The 16,654-nt window shown below is 50.1% G+C and overlaps 6 protein-coding genes across 6 annotated transcripts; 4 read left to right on the top strand and 2 right to left on the bottom strand.

Moving 5' to 3' along the window:
• Window positions 1-2,164: 2,164 nt before the first annotated feature.
• On the top strand, window positions 2,165-3,304 carry GCG54_00013891 (uncharacterized protein; the record flags this gene model as incomplete). Its single annotated transcript, XM_045413737.1, has 1 exon — window positions 2,165-3,304. One exon carries the CDS (start codon window positions 2,165-2,167, stop codon window positions 3,302-3,304), a length of 1,140 nt encoding a protein of 379 aa, XP_045261816.1.
• A 1,322-nt stretch (window positions 3,305-4,626) lies between these two features.
• GCG54_00013892 (Fatty acid desaturase DES2) lies at window positions 4,627-6,110 on the top strand (the record flags this gene model as incomplete). The annotated part of the gene is made up of 3 exons (XM_045413738.1): window positions 4,627-4,713; window positions 4,764-5,559; window positions 5,617-6,110. 3 exons carry the CDS (start codon window positions 4,627-4,629, stop codon window positions 6,108-6,110), a joined length of 1,377 nt encoding a protein of 458 aa, XP_045261817.1.
• Window positions 6,111-7,203: 1,093 nt separating this feature from the next.
• GCG54_00013893 (Cytochrome P450 4V2) lies at window positions 7,204-8,926 on the bottom strand (the record flags this gene model as incomplete). The annotated part of the gene is made up of 2 exons (XM_045413739.1): window positions 7,204-7,917; window positions 7,979-8,926. The coding sequence occupies 2 exons, from the start codon at window positions 8,924-8,926 to the stop codon at window positions 7,204-7,206; spliced, it is 1,662 nt and encodes a 553-aa protein (XP_045261818.1).
• Window positions 8,927-10,031: 1,105 nt separating this feature from the next.
• On the bottom strand, window positions 10,032-11,405 carry GCG54_00013894 (7-dimethylallyltryptophan synthase; the record flags this gene model as incomplete). The annotated part of the gene is made up of 2 exons (XM_045413740.1): window positions 10,032-10,215; window positions 10,273-11,405. The coding sequence occupies 2 exons, from the start codon at window positions 11,403-11,405 to the stop codon at window positions 10,032-10,034; spliced, it is 1,317 nt and encodes a 438-aa protein (XP_045261819.1).
• A 979-nt stretch (window positions 11,406-12,384) lies between these two features.
• On the top strand, window positions 12,385-14,329 carry GCG54_00013895 (uncharacterized protein; the record flags this gene model as incomplete). The annotated part of the gene is made up of 6 exons (XM_045413741.1): window positions 12,385-12,652; window positions 12,707-12,792; window positions 12,845-13,073; window positions 13,152-13,763; window positions 13,819-14,195; window positions 14,282-14,329. The coding sequence occupies 6 exons, from the start codon at window positions 12,385-12,387 to the stop codon at window positions 14,327-14,329; spliced, it is 1,620 nt and encodes a 539-aa protein (XP_045261820.1).
• A 519-nt stretch (window positions 14,330-14,848) lies between these two features.
• On the top strand, window positions 14,849-16,108 carry GCG54_00013896 (uncharacterized protein; the record flags this gene model as incomplete). Its single annotated transcript, XM_045413742.1, is given in 4 exon segments — window positions 14,849-15,054; window positions 15,066-15,184; window positions 15,388-15,727; window positions 15,773-16,108. The coding sequence occupies 4 exon segments, from the start codon at window positions 14,917-14,919 to the stop codon at window positions 16,106-16,108; spliced, it is 933 nt and encodes a 310-aa protein (XP_045261821.1). The 5' UTR covers window positions 14,849-14,916.
• Between the last annotated feature and the right edge of the window lie 546 nt (window positions 16,109-16,654).

The raw sequence follows: 16,654 nt of genomic DNA on the forward strand, positions 1-16,654 counted from the left end.
CCACAACAAGACCATCTTGGAAGCCATAAAGACCCAACATGATGCACTCTCACAAGAGGTCGGCAAACATGGCGCTAGGATCAATACTCGTTGGCGCTCATTCACCAGCAAAGAACGGGCTCAATGCTTGTCGACAATCAATGGCACCAAGAGCCCTCAAAACCGGAAAGAGACTTTTTGTGAAGATATCTTCTTCGACATACCAGGCGTCAGCCTCCGGCTGCGAGACATCATTTCAGACCCGGAAGTGCTTCTGAGCTGGCTCGAATGTCACGTAGCAGGAACTGCTGGGGGGCAAGTCAGGTAGGTTCATACCACAGGCAATCGAATTTCATACCCGACTTCCAACGAAGTTGGCAAAAATACGATTCTCGACAACCCCGATGAAGCCCATGGCACTGACGAGGAACTTCTTTATGGCAGCCGCAGCATCAACCTGCCAGGATCCGAACTTGCCCCAGGAGAAAACATTTACTCACCATGCGCCGCCCAATTCATCTCCCTCCAAAATCAACTGCACATGCTCAAATTTCTGAATGAAATAATCGCCCGAGTGCTCAAGTTCCACCCCCGAACCGGACAGAAAGAGGAGCGACAAGCAACAGAAGAACTTCCACCCGAAACCTCACGACTACAGATCAGAGACGCATCAGCACCATACAAGCTAGATTCTAAGGAAATTCTCAGCGCTCCGACCCCGCCGAAGACAGTCAACTTGTTCACCGCTGAGGTATTCTGGACCATTTTGGGAAAAGACAGAGCGAGAACAAGAGTAAGCTGGAATGCCTTTGAGAGAGCAATGGGATATCTAGGGTTTTCAGTAGCACGGTGCTCCGGTTCGGCAGTGACTTTCGCTCCGGAAGCTGAAACGACGGAGAAAAGATCAATTACACTGCATCGTCCTCACAATGGACAGATCGAGGGATATCGCAGCCTGGTATTATCAAGACGACTGGGGAAGGTCTACGGATGGGAAGAGTCAACCTTTGTGGTTTCTTAACGTATTGTATTTCGAGATATCGCTCGTCCTTTAAGAAGCGTCACGAGGCCAAACGTACATTGGAGTATTACCTGGAAACATTGCATCTGGGTATTGCCAAGGGAACTGTTGATTTCAAAGGTGGGTGGGTCACCGCAGACGGTGTAAATGAGAAATTGGTTTTAGGAGAAGAAATACCTCGTGTATCGAAGTATCACAGGAGACCAATTACAGAAAGGGAAGGCAGTATGTGAACAATGGTCTAAAACATTCATTGACGTTGTGTACTGCCGACACAGCCTAGTCTGGTGGACACAACAAGTATTGCTAAGCAAGATAAATGGACTGCTTCATTCTTGGAGATTTTGGGCACAATGGTGCAAATTCCATTGATTATACACTCACCGCCAGCAAAATGAGACATCAGTGGCAGAAGCACCAGTGACGATATTCATCCACGAACGAAAAAGTAGACAACCAGGACATACCAGGTGGACGAACCTTTCAAATGGCAGCAACTCTGCAATCATGATAAGGGAGAGGATAAAAGAAATGCCAAGCAGAAGACAAAGCAAAGCAGTCAGCTTCAACATGCAGAGTACCTCTCCAAACCTTCGATTCACTTGTCCAAATGACAGAGTAGATGATTGGATCAAGGGCTGGAGCCTTGAGGAAATCTGTCACAGTATGGTAGAGGAATGAAGTAAGGTAGGTGGGCAGCAACAAAAAACCTCCCAGGCGGGCCTTCCTGGACGGCATCGGGAAGATGCAGGTATATCACAGATTTAGGTGTGCGATTGAGCCAGCGCCTGCCTTCCTTCTTCGTATGCATCAAACAGACCATTCTTGGCCCGCTTGCACTTCCGTCCGCGTGAAAAATCTCCCATTACCGCCTTTCGACTTCCATCCACCGCTTTCTGCTCTTGCCCTCTTTTCTACCACGAAAGAATTTGTCTGCCTGCTCTTTCCATCCCACCTCCGTTCCGTCCACGAGTTCTTCGAGCTTTTAGTTGCAACACAAGCCCACTCCCCGACTTTCCACCTCCAGTCAATCTTAGCCACCACGCCCACTCACAACCCACCTCGGATCTAAGAAAAATCCTCTCGGTATGTGCTGCTGATCAAGCTAGGTCCTGTGTACAAACTGACAGATTGAATGGTAGATAAAGTACATCAGCAATCACGATGCCGCGCAAGACCTCTGCCGAGATCATCATCGATGCGATCGTCGAGAATGGCGACGCCCCAATGGACCGTACTGCCCTCCAGGACTTCTTCATGGATCGAACCAACTCCTTTGTTGACTTTCGCAAGCTTTGGGAGTTCTACGAGGCCTTCATTGGAGGTTACCGCATCACCGCTAGATCACTCAACACCATGCGCTCCAAGGGGGGCAAGGCGTTCGCTGCCAGGATAAAGGCTCGTCTCGACTCTGAGCCTGGTATTGTGCCCCAACACCTCATCGACTTCTTCAGCAACCACCAGTACATTTGGGACTCTTCCCTAGGAGATGGAGACACCCAAGCTGAGCCTGGCCGTCTGCCCAAGGAGTTGCTTGACCAGCTGAAGAGGGTCTGCCCTGACCGCGAAAGCTTTGAGGGCCTCTTGATGCAGCAGATGGCGGCTCAGTCCGTGCCGTCCGGTATGAACGCCGAAGTGGCAACCAAGCTCATGAGAGCTCGTGCCAAGGAAGTTGCAGAGGAAGCCTTTGGAAAGGACGAGTCGGTCACTGATGGGCTCATCGCCGCAGTCAAGAAGGGATCCTGTCCTAGTTTTGAGGTGACCAAGGCTTTTCGCGGCTACGGCTTCGAGGTCATTTGCCACCGGAACGACGTCGCCAAGCTCTTCGACATCTATGTTCATCTCATAGCCACCTGTGGCGTCGACCGCGACACACTCAATGAGTGGATGATCTCGGGTAAGCAGACGCTTGGTCAAAACATCAAGGCTGAGCTGGAGAAGAAGCAAGACACCATTCCGGCCGATCTCATCCCCTGGTTGGATGCAAACCAGTATATCTGGGCCCGCGGCAGCATTGCCTACTCCGGCCAAACCAATGCATTTGTTCGCCACCCTGGCGTCAATGTTGAGTTCCAGCGCTTCGTCAAGCCGGTCAAGCCCGAGGAACAGGCCAAGATCAACCAAGAGATGCAGGAGCTGGTAGAATCTTTCCACAACCTGAAGCCTGGTGAACCGGAATTCGACCTGCAGGAGGAAATTGAACGCAGGGCTAAGAAGTATGGATGCTACCAGGTGGCTATGACTTATTCCAAGAAGGACGAGATCAGTGATGAGAAGGACGAAATCGGCACTGAGGGCAAATAGATGCATGCAGTTTTCACCCCACAGGAACATCTTCTGTCTGCCACAACAATGCGAGCAGGCTGGATCACAAGCTTGATAAGATGATACAAGCTCTAGATGCGAGGGATATTTGGAGGTAAACTTGTGGGTTCTAGCGACCGGTAGAAAGGGACGGACGATATTGCCGGGGGGAGGGCCGGGTACTCAGTAGATAAGTCGATAGATTTGGGATTCCCTGCATTCAATGACATGCGGTTTCTCAATCGGTTCAAAAGTGAACCCCGCTCTTCCGCGTTGATGTTTGGCTCCTGAATAAACCGAGCTAAGTAACAAGATGAGTGAGAGTGAGTGATGGTCGGCCCAGAACCATCCGTCGCACCCCTGGTACACTTTTCCTGCGAGTACATGGAGTCACCAATGGAAGAAACCAACCGGGCCAATACCACCGAAATAGCCGCACTAACAACCATGAAGTAGGTGAAAAAATGTCTGGGCATGATCTCTGTAGGTACTATAAGTTACTTCCTGGGATTTTGATGAATGGTAAGAAGGTGTTTATAGCGCATATCAGTGATGGTGCGGCGGCTTCAAGCAGCATATCGCTTTAGGGACCGTGAAGGCCGTTTGGATAGCCTGTGCCGCACCAAACGTTCCATAACGAGCTCCACAACAAGGTAAGTGGGAATTACGTGCCGCTTAGCAGATCCATCAGCTGAACAGGGTCGGCTGAGAAGGACTACTGCCAAGTCTCTCTGGTTACCAACGCTGCAAACAAAGCTGCGATTGCAGGAACATGACTAATATTTACCGCTTTTCAACCTGGGTTGCGCTATTTAGTTGAAAGCTGGAAAGCGGCAAAGGTCCTGCAATCAGCCGTCATTGGGCAAAGCAAACAAACATTTCAAGCCAATGGATACCAGACCCAGCGTAGACGGCCCAACCAAAACTGTGTGTTGGTTACTTCGTGCTTTAACCTGAACCCACTCTGGAAGCAAACTTGACAAATGTGATTCTTGGTGATCTCCGCCTTTTCCACTATGTAGTCCCATGTCCGGGTTTCGCCTTGCGTGTATTCCTAGTTAGCTGACGTTCGTGTGTTAACCTCTTTTGGCCGGGCCATCAGACGATCAATCAGGTACTTGCTTCACAGATACCTTTGGCGGTGAACATACTATAAATATTGAATCATCGCCAACATTGACAGAAAATTTAATGCCTCCAACCCAATTGGTTTTCAGCATTGCTGTCTCTCGTATCTTGCGAAATAAGTTTTGGGAAGCCGACTTCAGTGCTGCTGCGAATACGTTCAGCCTGTTGCAACGTATTTGTTTTCAATAATTATTATGTTCCCTTCCGAAGAGCCGCAGAGGACCGGCTTTGACACCGCCGAAGAACTCCATCCCACTGAGTTTCTGTCCGATAGAGCCGAGGTGAAATAGATGAACTCTATCTGTGCATCCTGGACTGACATTCACTTCAGAAACCATCAGTGAAAGCCCACGTTGGGATTAAGGAGCTTCGACAGGCTATACCAGCTCATTGCTTCAAGCCTAACCATTTCTGGTCATTTTTGTACCTCTTCCGCGATCTTTCCTACGCAACACTGCTCTTTTATCTCTATGCAAAGATTCCGGAATTTGGCTGGGAAGCGCCGTACTTGCACATCAAGTACTTTGTGCTTTTGACTCACAGCTTTGTCCAGGGCCTAGTTTGGACCGGCCTATGGATAATCGCCCACGAGTGCGGCCATAGCGCCTTTTCCACGATAAGCGCCGTGAACGACATTATTGGCTTCATTCTTCACTCATTTCTCCTTGCCCCGTACTTCTCCTGGAAGTCGACCCATCGCCGTCACCATATCTACGCTGGAAACATGGAGAAAGATCACAACTACGTGCCGCCTCTTCGAAATGAGTACGCAGCCAAGCTCAGCTTGGAGCCTGGAAAGCTAGACGAGCTTGGCGAAGATGCACCTGCCTGGCTTTTCTTCAGAATCGTCCTGCAGCAGACTGTCGGCTGGGTCTGGTATGTCCTGACCAACATCGCGTGCGCGCCGTCTGCCGTAATTAAACCAGGAATGCCATTCTGGCGACATAGCCACCTGGATCCTTGGGGATCCTTGTTTAGGAGTTCCGAGGTTACGGCCGTCATTACTTCCGATATTGGATGCTTTAGCACGCTCGTTGGCCTTTGGTTGTTGTACAAGTACACCGGAACATTTTCAGATGTCTTCTGGCTGTGGATTGCGCCATGGATGTGGGTTAATCACTGGATTGGTAAGTAAAGTCGAGCAAAAAAACGACCTTCACTAACTCATCTGCAATATTTGATAGTCATGATCACTTACCTCCACCACACCCACCCTGATATCCCCAAATACACCCCTGAAGAGTGGACATTCGTCCTGGGCGCAACCGCCACCATGGATCGGTACTTTTCATGGCCATGGGGTTTCATAGGGGTTCACTTCTTCCACAACATCTCCACGGATCATGTCGTTCACCATCTCTTCTCCAAGATCCCCCACTACTACGCCCGGGAAGCGACCAATGCCATCGTCCCTGTCCTTGGGCAGCAGTATAACAGAGGTAACTTCAGTATCAATGAACTGGTTCTTTCATTCACAAGGTGCCAGTGGGTCGAAGGTGACGAAATGAAGGACAAAGAATATTTTACAACTAGATCTGCGGGAGACAAGAAGGCTGGCTCGCTAGGCGAGATGCCTCGGGGTCTGTGGTACAGGGGAGGGCCGAGCCCAGCCCCTGAGTATAAGATGAGGATGGGTACCAAGTACGCGCTGCCTAGTAGAGGGATTCGAAGCAAATAACTTCTTTGAACGTCAAAATATTGTTGTCTGGTGTTTTAGCCATTGAGAGGCAGCTTTGTAGAGGTTACCCTTTTTTTTTGGGGGGGGGGGGGGGTTTTTGGGNTTTTTTTTTGGGGGGGGGGGGGGGGGCTTGTTGGCAGGATCCTCGGCAATGGGCCTCTTCCGCGGAATTTCAATCATTCCATTGAGAATGAAGAGGTGAGATTTAGACCCAGGGAAATAGTGGGCACAGTTTACAGATGTAGAAGTAGAAGGAAACAAATCATATCGGCAGCTTGTGAGGAAACTTGGTTTCAATGATGTGGTGTAAGAAGCATTCACGGGTGGTAAATGCGGCTCTCTTCAGCAACCCAATTATTCAGCAGCATATAGTTCGATTTCTTTACCAACTCACTGAAAATGCGACAGCAAGATGCGAAAGTCAGGCTGGGGTCTGTCCGTAGAGAACCCCGAATGTGTGCGGTCGTCCGGGCCGGGTCCCGAAGTGGAGAGTTCCGGCTGAAAGGTTGTCAGCCTTGGAGTATGCTATTCCGATGGACTCGCGTCCTCGGGTCTCCAGGTTCCAGCTGTGTTCAGACGTTCGTTGCGGAATTGAGTTCTATGTAGAGTACGGCGCTAGTTGCCCAGCGGATGTCCGCTTGAGTTCATCCCATTTACCGAAGAATAAGGCCCTGAATGGTAGGGTTCAGGGTTCGCTGTCGTATCTAGACTCTGAACGAGAATTTCCAACTCCGAAGTTCGCCTTTGTGAAGACCTGTCGGTAGGAAATACCTCGACGATTTAAGATGTCAGCTGGGCGAAACGGGAGATGGGGCGTCGCCGGCGAAGGTCGATGGGAGCTCCCGAGTCGTTTGCTGCCGATCCATGATGCCCCGAAGTAGCTGGTGCCCATTGCCTTCTTGGGTTGTGGAATACTACAAAGCCGTGAAGATATCAAAGAAACGGGCGTCTCTTGGCGCGCGGAGGCAACCACTCTCTGATAAGGGATTGAATGCGTTGCAAGCTCAGAGCAAGCATCGTATGCAGTTAAATCCAACGAAAGGGGACTTTCAATCTATCTAATCTAATATTGAGAAAGCGAAAAGCTGAGTGGCTATATAGTTAAGGCGGTCAGTCGAACAAAGCAGTCGTGGGGCTCCCTAGTAAGCTTGTCGTACGCGCCCGTCGTGTTTAGTTTATCCGGCAACTCTTCAAGCTGAAAACCCCACAAAATCAACACTACGAGCATCCTCATCTGTACATATGCCAGCTTGCGCCCATAGCAGCCCCTTGGTCCCATGCTAAAAATCATGTTCCTCCCTCGCGTCGCATCGAAAACATCTCTACCGCCGTCCCCGGACTTTGCTAGCCAACGTTCAGGCGCATAATCCGCTGTCCTGAACCCAAAGTCCTCGCCACCGGTTCCAGACCCTTTCGATGCAGCCTGAACCGCCGGAGTCCGCAGCCTATTGTCAATAAAGAAGCCAGGTTGCGTATAGCTTGCCTGATTCCAGACCTGAAATACCACGGTTCCCTTTGGAATGCGGTTACCAAGAATCTGCGTGTCTTGAGTCGAACTTCGGACGCACATTGGCGCTGTCAGTGATGTGCGGAAAAGTTCCTCGATGCTGGCCTCCAAGTATGGGCAGCGTATCTGCATGATCTCTTGGGCTGTTGGAACACGCTTCTCTGATACTGCCTCAGGAAGAGCAGCACGTAGAGTGGCCCGCAACTTGTTCTGTTGCTGCTGATGGCGCGCTAGCGTTTTAACGGCCCATTGATTTGAGTTCGATGTTGATTCGTGACCCCCAAGGGTGAATCCATACAACTATTTTGATAATCTCAGCTCAATGGGCCCTGTGATCAATCATAGACGGTCATAGGCTCACCTCGTCGTAAAAATTTCGTGAGTGATACTTTGGTATTCGGCGCTCCTTCGCTGCTTGGCTGGTTTCCCTTCGAACCATCTCATCTACTGCACACCGCACCACATTCTCCCCGGCCCGAACTCGAGCAACGGAAAGATCTATCTGGCGTCTCAACAGGTCTTCCTTCAGTGAGATTGCGGTTCTCATGTATGCACTTTGTCGAAGCACCCAGTGTGCAAGTATAGGGAATAGCGACTTCATGGAAGTCTCTAGGCTGTCCGAAAGTTTGAGTAACGCTTCAATAACGGGATTTGGCGGGGTGTGAGAAAAGTTCACTGGAGAATCATTGGTATCCTTCATTGTTTCGTGTGGTAATGAGGACATGGATGCCAGGTGGTCAACCTCTGGCTGAGTGGCGCTGAGCCCTTCCAAACCAGGACCGAAAGTGAACCCAAGAACGGCATCTAGGGCACAGTGGCTGATATCCTTCAAAGCCCAAAAAGCGCGACCTTTGGCTAGCCGCGACTTTTCTTGCCATAAAGCAGTCATGCGCAAGGTGCTCTCGTGGAGGAGGGGGGCAGCGACTTTGCTGAGAAAACTCGGGGTCAGTATGTCCCCTATAAGTCGGCGACGACTCCTCCATTCGTCATTTGTCTTCCATCTACTATGGTGTTCTGGAATGACGCCGGCTAGGACATCAGCAGTAAACTCTGATCTGTCGAACTCTTTGCCTCGCCGAATCAATATATCTTGTGTCTCATGGAAGTCTGAAATGATGACCCATGGCTTGCTGAATGGTCGCCCGAAGACTTGGATGATTGGGGATTGGTGTTTGATGTTCTGGGCCCCAAGCCAGTCATACATTTCGCCAGTCTTTTTGACATGTCTCATCATTTCGGGCATATCACCCCAGAGTGATGTCGCTGCCGTTTTGTTGTAAGGAATACCAGGAAGCGGACGAGGGAGCATGGCTCGGTAGAGCAAACACAGCGTGAGAACACCGGCCGCTGCGAACGCCAGAGCCGTCTTGCTGAGAACAATCTCGGGAATGGCTTCGAGCCTTTCCATGATGACGATTGATATGTTGTTCGTCTAGAATGATAAGGGCGAGGAGTAACACACATGGGCATGGAGGCCTGGGTGCTAAACACATCATATACTTCAGGAATATGGACATCCACGGATTACAAATTTACGGGGACCTCGAGAATGGATGGTAGCCCCCAGTTTGCATTGTTGACCGTTTATGCGAAATGAAAGCAAGGCCATTGTATTTCGTATTTCTTTGTCATACGCTCTGCTTACTTGTTCTAGCCAGGTGATAAGCTCCTGGCCAGTCTCAGTGCACTCTCTGCATCTTCTGCCCTGTCCGAGCGCCCCATCCCCCCCTCACCCCCTTTCCCCCGGATCGGTACAGATTTCAAAACTCGGCTGATCTTACTCCTTAACGGTAAGTGTTTCTCGGACTCGCTCGCTTTAGCTCGTTCTCAACGGTCACCAAATGTGGAATTCGGTCTTCACTAATTGATCCGATGGCTTTCTGTTCATCATCCGGCCGGTTTCCCCTTCATCGTCCGGTATGATGACCAGAGGCATTATTTTCTGTGCAGTACAAGCTGAGAAAAATAGACTCTTGTGAGAGTTCTGAAACTGTCCCTTGACAGTCGCACAGTCACGGTGGGCTGTGGGGTTTGGCAGAACGAAAGGCTAAAAACTAACCAAGTTAAGTTACGTCTGACCCATGTCAGCTTGTGACACTCTGTCACTAGTTTCGCGGGTTCGGGAGTGGGTTGGAGCTTCAGTGGCATGGGAAACTACATTTGCGTCTCGATGTGGACAGGGGCTAAGCAGTCCACTGCGTTTGGAATACTACAACAACCACAACACAAAGATCTGAGAACTCAGAGTTTTCAGTTACAGCTAGCGTACGTTATCGAGGTTGTAATTTTTCACATTGAGCATCATGATAAAGTTTCACCCTACACGCGACGACATCGGATGGTTTTAACTTCGCCCATACAGATATGCAGCTCGTGAGTTCACCAGATAGTGCTTTTAAGCTTAAGTAGACCTATCAGTCTAGCAAATGCCGCTGCGTCCACGCTGCGGGCCCAACGAGTTTGCCGCTGTCATCCCGCTCATTGCCCGCCGAGAACGTCATTGTGTTATAGTACAAAGTCACGTACGGGCCATCTTTCGTGTATGACAAGCCAACGTAAGAGTGCCTTCCAATTGTGTTGGAGAAGTCCTGCTTAGGGCTGCGAAGAATATTAGCCTGAAGCTCAAAACAATCCGAGTTGGACAGAAGTACTCACAAAGCCTTTTGCACCGCGTCGACGTACGTGTCGGCCAACGTTTTCAGCCCAATTGCTCGGAAAAAATTGCTCAGTGACTGCGCGATTCGAAGATCAGTTCCGCCGTAATGTCGAACGGGAATGTACACTTTGGGTACTGGTGCAGTTGAGTTGTGCTTCAATTCCATGTTGAAGATAATGCCCGCCGTGCGGTGCATGCTGCGGGGTAGATCTTCTCCGGGGGCAGATACACCGAGTACATGAAGGTAGAATAGCCGGATCAAATCCACACCGGCATCAATTTCGAAACCCTTGAGAGTATGTCCAAGGGTGTACACTTCCTCCACCCGGGCGAGACAAGTCTCTTTGGTGCGCAGGTACACCTTGAATCGCGCATCAACTGGACGCAGCGCATCAAATGCAATTAACTCCAAGCGCAGAATATTCTGGTTGTTGCGTTCATGCTTGTAGTGGTAGACAAAGTTGCGAATGTAGTCGAAAGCAGGCATCAGATTAAGCGGGAGCTGACCAATGACATCGGTGATGATCTCGCCGGCGTGATTCTCCTGAAGCAGGGAAATTGGGATGGGATAGAAGTAAACCTTGGGCACAGGGTGTTCGCCTTCAAGGTCAAACGAGATGGTGTTTGTTGTCATATGCTCATTCGAAGCCATCTTGGAGACGATACTTTTAGCATGTTTCGCGTCGACATGCAGGTGCTTCTTGAAGAACTCCCAAAGTTCTCCATCGACAGGGCTATTCTTGGCAGCATTGCGTAGAACGCGCGACATGACTACCTCGGGCTCATCTTGATTGAAAGGGTCCTTTGCCGTACCGGCCAAGGGCCCGATCGGTTCAGAGCCAACTCGGATCTTGGACCTCTTCAACCCAACATTCCAGCTGAGCTCTGCGGGAGAGAAGTCGTCAGAACAGAAGCTGTCGAAATGAGGCAGACGAGCGCCAGACTTCGTGATGTTTGGACGAGGTCCCAGTGACGGGATGACAAGTTGTTGGACGAACTCAGCGTACTGTTCCTGAGCCTCAGCAGAGTATCCGGCACTCTGCATGAGAGACAGAAGAGAATGGGAGAGTTCTTCCCACCAGAATTGCGTGTCTTCCTGCCTGGGAGAGAAGTCTTTTGTTGACATAACCATTTTGGAGAGTGGCCGGGGTCGGTATGAAACTTGTGAAATTAGGCTATCGCACAAAACGAACAAAGTAATGGACTCGGGATAAAAGACAGAGATGCATGATATAGCACCCACCCGATAGCAGACCGTTGGCCTTATATACTGGAGCATTCAGGACAGGGCACTCTGGACAAGAACTTGAAACATCTTCAGCCCGCCAACATGGAAGAAGCAGGCGAGGTTCAACGAGACATCACGGAGCCCCGGTTGCTTTCACTCATCAAGGCTCAATTTTGCCATGCCAGAAGACAATCGGGATCATGTCACACCAACCCTCGGGATGTCTTGCATATAATGGCCTTGAGACGTCCGAGACAGCGGAGGCGGCCGTGGCGACCTAGGCTTTCCCGGCATCTGCCTCTTTGGGTCCTAGTTTGTAAAGAAAGATTATCTAGTTGAAGATGTTCGAATCGTTGTAAGTAACAATGCTCGTATATTTAGCTTTTAGCCCGACTCGTGAGCCTCAAGCCCGGAGCCGGGAGCTTGAGCCGAAAGTCTCGGTTTCGTTGGAGCTGTCCGGTCGGAAGTAGCGGATACGATCACGAAGGTTTACAATGGAACCCGGGGAGCAACCGAAGCAACAAAGAGATGCAGGTTTCCACGGTCAAGTCTGCCAACCGTCATCTGAAAATAGCCACATTTCGACATCTGAAGGCTGTTACATCCCAATTTTGCTCCCCATTTCTCCGCACTCGCGATCCGTGTCTTATTTCAGAAGTTAAGACCGAACCTCTGGCAAAGCTACTGCTCAGCCGTTCAACCGTGCCACCAGCCGCATGTACCGGTATTTATGTATCTGTAGCCCATGTGAAAGAGTCCAGAATATCATAGCTCCGCGGATTTTAGCACAATTCGCCTCCGGAAATCCGTCGATTTTCGATTTTGAACTTCAACTTGTCTAAGACATTGTGCGCTTCTGCCATAGGCAAACGATTTTTCCGTCATGAACTCCACCACTCTCCCCACTCAATCTCCCCCTCAATTAGTGAGTTTGCTGAGAAACAGCTCAGCACTCGCAACCGTGTTGATTCTAGCCATTTTAAGCCCGATATTGGTCAGATGGATGGCTTCAGATCGTGGAATCCCAAAGATCACAAGCTCAAAGTCTTGGTTTGCAAGCAGGCAGGACTTCGCTGCGCATGGCGTCGAGATCATCGAGAAAGGTTTCAAACAGGCAAAGAGCGGCGTGTTTCGAGTCACAGCTTTGGATGGTATTCCATAAACCCATGACTGGATGTCAATTGTCCTAGGCTCACCAGCTGCAGGGTCAGATTTGGTGCTCTTGGCACCCGAACATTGGTTGGCAATATGCAAGAAGAAGGATGAAGAAGTTGCACCCGCTCGCAAAGAGGTATGACATGGTCAGTGTAATCATACTGGATGGGTGATAGCTAACGAATCAGTTCTTTCTCTGCGATTTGCATGGTGCTCCTTTCGAAGAGCCATATCTGTATCGTTATCTAGCTTCCCGGATGCCAGGCTTTGGTAGGTGGAGGCGTCCAGGCATGAGACAAGATGATGAGCTGACAATGTGCTTTGAATTGAAAGATAAACACCTGGACGTCATCTCCGAGGCTTTAGATGAGGGAATCGCGAGCGTTCTTAGTGAGGGCTTCGACTACTCTTACGGTGGTAGGTGTGGCGTATAGCCCGTGGTGCCTTGTGCAACATGACAGTGAAGATGTTTTGCTAACAATGCTACCAATATAGACAGCAGGCCTGTTATCATGCAGCCGCAAATCTTACACGTCTATTCCCATGTAATATGGCGAGTCATCCTTAGCAACAACTTCAATCCCGAGGTGGTGGATATCTTTGAAAGCTATTCAGCAACACTCATTCCCGTCATGAAAGCTCTCAAGGCTCAGCGACCCATCATAGCTCGGATCACCGCAGCGTTTTCAAGTGACGTTCGTAAGGTCAATGCTCAGCTGGAGAGGGCGACCGCCTTTTTCACCCCTCTCTTCGAGCAGTGTGCCCAAGCCTTGGAGCAAGGCTTGGACATGAGTTCAGTCAACAACGATTGGCTAGAAGAATTGGTTCGCATGGCACCCGAAGAAAAAAGGCGTGACTACAAATATCTCACCAACGTCTTGATTGGCTTTGCTTTTACCTTCGTCTTTTCTCCGGGACCGTCGACGACGCAGATTGTGTATGAGTTTGCGTTCCGTCCTGACTACACTAAACTTGTGCTCGAGGAGGCAAACCAAGTTTTGGGAGAACAGGTGGATATCTGGCACTTTACACGGGATAGTCTCCGGAGGCTGTCGTTGCTGGACAGCTTTTGCAAAGAGACACACAAACACCACCCGACGGCTGCATGTAAGGCACGACATGGGGCGGATTTTCGCAGGGACGTGCTGACTGATGTGGATAGCCAACCTGATGAAAAAGATTCATAAGACGCAAACGCTTCCGAATGGAGTTGTTCTTCCTGCGGGGACAATTTTCGAAGTTGTCATGACGGCAGCACATTTGTCCAACCCAGGTTTCGACAGCCCGGCCAAATGGAACGGGCGGCGATACCACGAGCTGCGGCAACAGATGTCTAATGGTATTGGCGCCAATAAGTATGACTGGGGCACAGCAACCAGAGACGATGTCAACTTTGGTTATGCCTCCCACATGTGCCCTGGCCGATGGGCTGGATGCTCCATTGCAAAAATGTTTCTCATCAAACTCCTGGCTAAATACGAAATTCGGCCAGAAGATGGGGCGAGTGAAAGATATCAAGATTTCCACTCAGGTCAATATGTATGTGAATCATTCTTTACAATCTGTCATGGTGCATTACTTAGCTGCAATGCTCAAAGACATGCCACTGACTTTCAACCCTACAGATTCTGCCAAACCCAACGAAACATATCCTAGTACGACCCAGGAAGTGAAAGTTCTGCAGTTGGCTCAGAACTTGTATGGAGGCTTTCTAAAGGGGCAGCATGCGGTTGGAATATGCATCAGAATACAAAGATGACACTGCAGACCTTTCTTGTGTACCTTAGTTACTTCATCCAAAGCCTAATTCACAACATATTTCCATATGATATGGACTGGATACAACAACCACTGAGAAATTACCTAGTTTCTAGTCAATTCACATGAACGGTTTTCAATAATGTGGATCTGGCAAGTGCTACCTGCTTTGATGGCTTCTGATCTTGCGCCTTCTCTTTGGGAAGCTGGCAAAGGCAGGGAAGGCGAGAAGAGGTACCCAGGATGCATTGCACCTTCCTTTCTTTGTTGGCCTTCTCAGGTCCCGTCACTACCCCAATCAGATTCCAGAAGTACAATATCCACCTAGGCAGGTAGGTAATTTGCCCCTTCCCTCCTCTCATCCATCGAGATTGTCCAAATTCCCAAGAATTCCCAACGTGGCCCCCCAACTCCCAAGATTTTATGGCCAAAAGCCTGTCTGCCCGTCTACCCGGATTCGTTACGCTCTCTCGCCAGCTTGATCGAAACACCGAACACCGACATGGAGTCGCTGCAGACGTCGCTGTGCGATCGCGCCAGCAAGGATCCTCAATTTTCAGCCAACCACTTCATCACACTCCCCAATGAGCTTGTCCTCGAAATCATCAACCTCTGCCAGGCGCGCGAAGCTCTCTCCCGTGTCAATAAAAGCTTCGCCTGTTGACAATTCCCTACATCTTCCGGCGGATGAGAAAGTGGATCAACGAGGACAAGTTTTTTGACAGCCTGCAGGTCATCGAGAAGAACCCTACCATCCGGTCCGCCGTACAGTGCGTCGCTGCCCTCACCTTCTGCCCTCATACATTGATGCTCATATTTGCAGACATCTCTCTCTTTCATTTGACGGTCCCAACAGACCTGCATCCCGCTGGAACTTTCTCGACTCCGCCAGTGGTCCCTGTCACGCAGCAACCCCTGCTCTGTTGGCAACCGTTCTGCAACAGATGATTAACCTCGAGGAGCTCTCACTCAGACTCTGCTACGGCAACAAGACTCTCTCAGGCCCTCTTCGTAAGGAACTTCTCGACAAGAACATCGTCTTAGCATCCATTCGAATCTTGACCTTTGGCAGCACATCTACCATGAACTTCGTCCCCAGCATTTTCATCAACTTGCGTGTGCTCAGTGTCACTGTCAAGACATCTCCCAAGAAGACGCCTGGACTGCAAGCCGACTCGACGAAGTTGCAGCTGGAGACCCTCGAGCTCAAGCAGGACAATTGGACGACTGATGACGTTGAGGAAATCTTCGAGCTCTTCCCTCAAGTCCCGAAGCTTCTCGTCGACGGCGAGCTGAAGAACACCAGAGTCTCAGTGAGTCCTGAAGTTCCGCCGACATAGCGAAACTAACAAAGTTAGGCGCTCATCCCCATATTCAAGCAATTCAGCAATCTGCGATATCTTGCTCTGACGACTGTTCCCAAAGTCTATCCCCGTCCAGGTCTTTTTGACGACAGACTCCTCGATGAGATTGATGATCTTCGCGAGACACATCCACTCAATGAGGATCTGGTCATCAATGCTGTGGACCTTTTTCAGCAATGCCAGCAACTCGAGACAGTATGCTTGAAGGATGCTTTCGACGGACACGTCTTCCTGCCCACCAGAAATGGTGAAGAGACTAGCGTCGATGACACCGTCTTCACCGATGAAGATGGGTTTGCATTCGGTTGGCCGGTTCTTTCAACTATGTAAGAAGGATTCAAAAAGTGGTGGACGGGCTTTATTTGCTTTGCTTTGACGGACAAGATCAGCAGAATAACAGGAATTGGCGGTGGAAGACAACGGCAATGAGTGGGACGATAAATGAAATCTACAAGTTATCCGCAACCCCCCTTTGCTGTCTTGCCTCGCGCGCAAACATGACATCAATGCAGTCTAACGCCTCATACCCGGTACAATCAAAGCCACATCTTGAAGTCGCTGGTTATTTAATCACCCTACTAGTTCCCGAAGACGCGGATGGCGCTCAGGAAAGCGCGGCGGGAGAAACGCGTGCGGGGCAAGGTTGCATCGGATATGGATCGGCATTCGCGGAGCTCATCCCCCTCGCAATGATTAATCCCGCCCAATGGTCGACGAAAGTTGCATCACTCGGCAGAGTCGGCCGAGCACGAGCAGAGACCAAACACGAAGCAAAGAGATATTGTGCTGCTATCTGCTCTATTTGCGCAATGGACGACGGGCAGGACACACCCACCAAACCCATCTCCGGCACTCGGGCCGAGGAAGAGACCGGTC

This window comes from Colletotrichum gloeosporioides (genome assembly GCF_011800055.1).
Source record: "Colletotrichum gloeosporioides strain Lc1 chromosome Unknown consensus_60, whole genome shotgun sequence".
NCBI lineage: Eukaryota > Fungi > Ascomycota > Sordariomycetes > Glomerellales > Glomerellaceae > Colletotrichum > Colletotrichum gloeosporioides.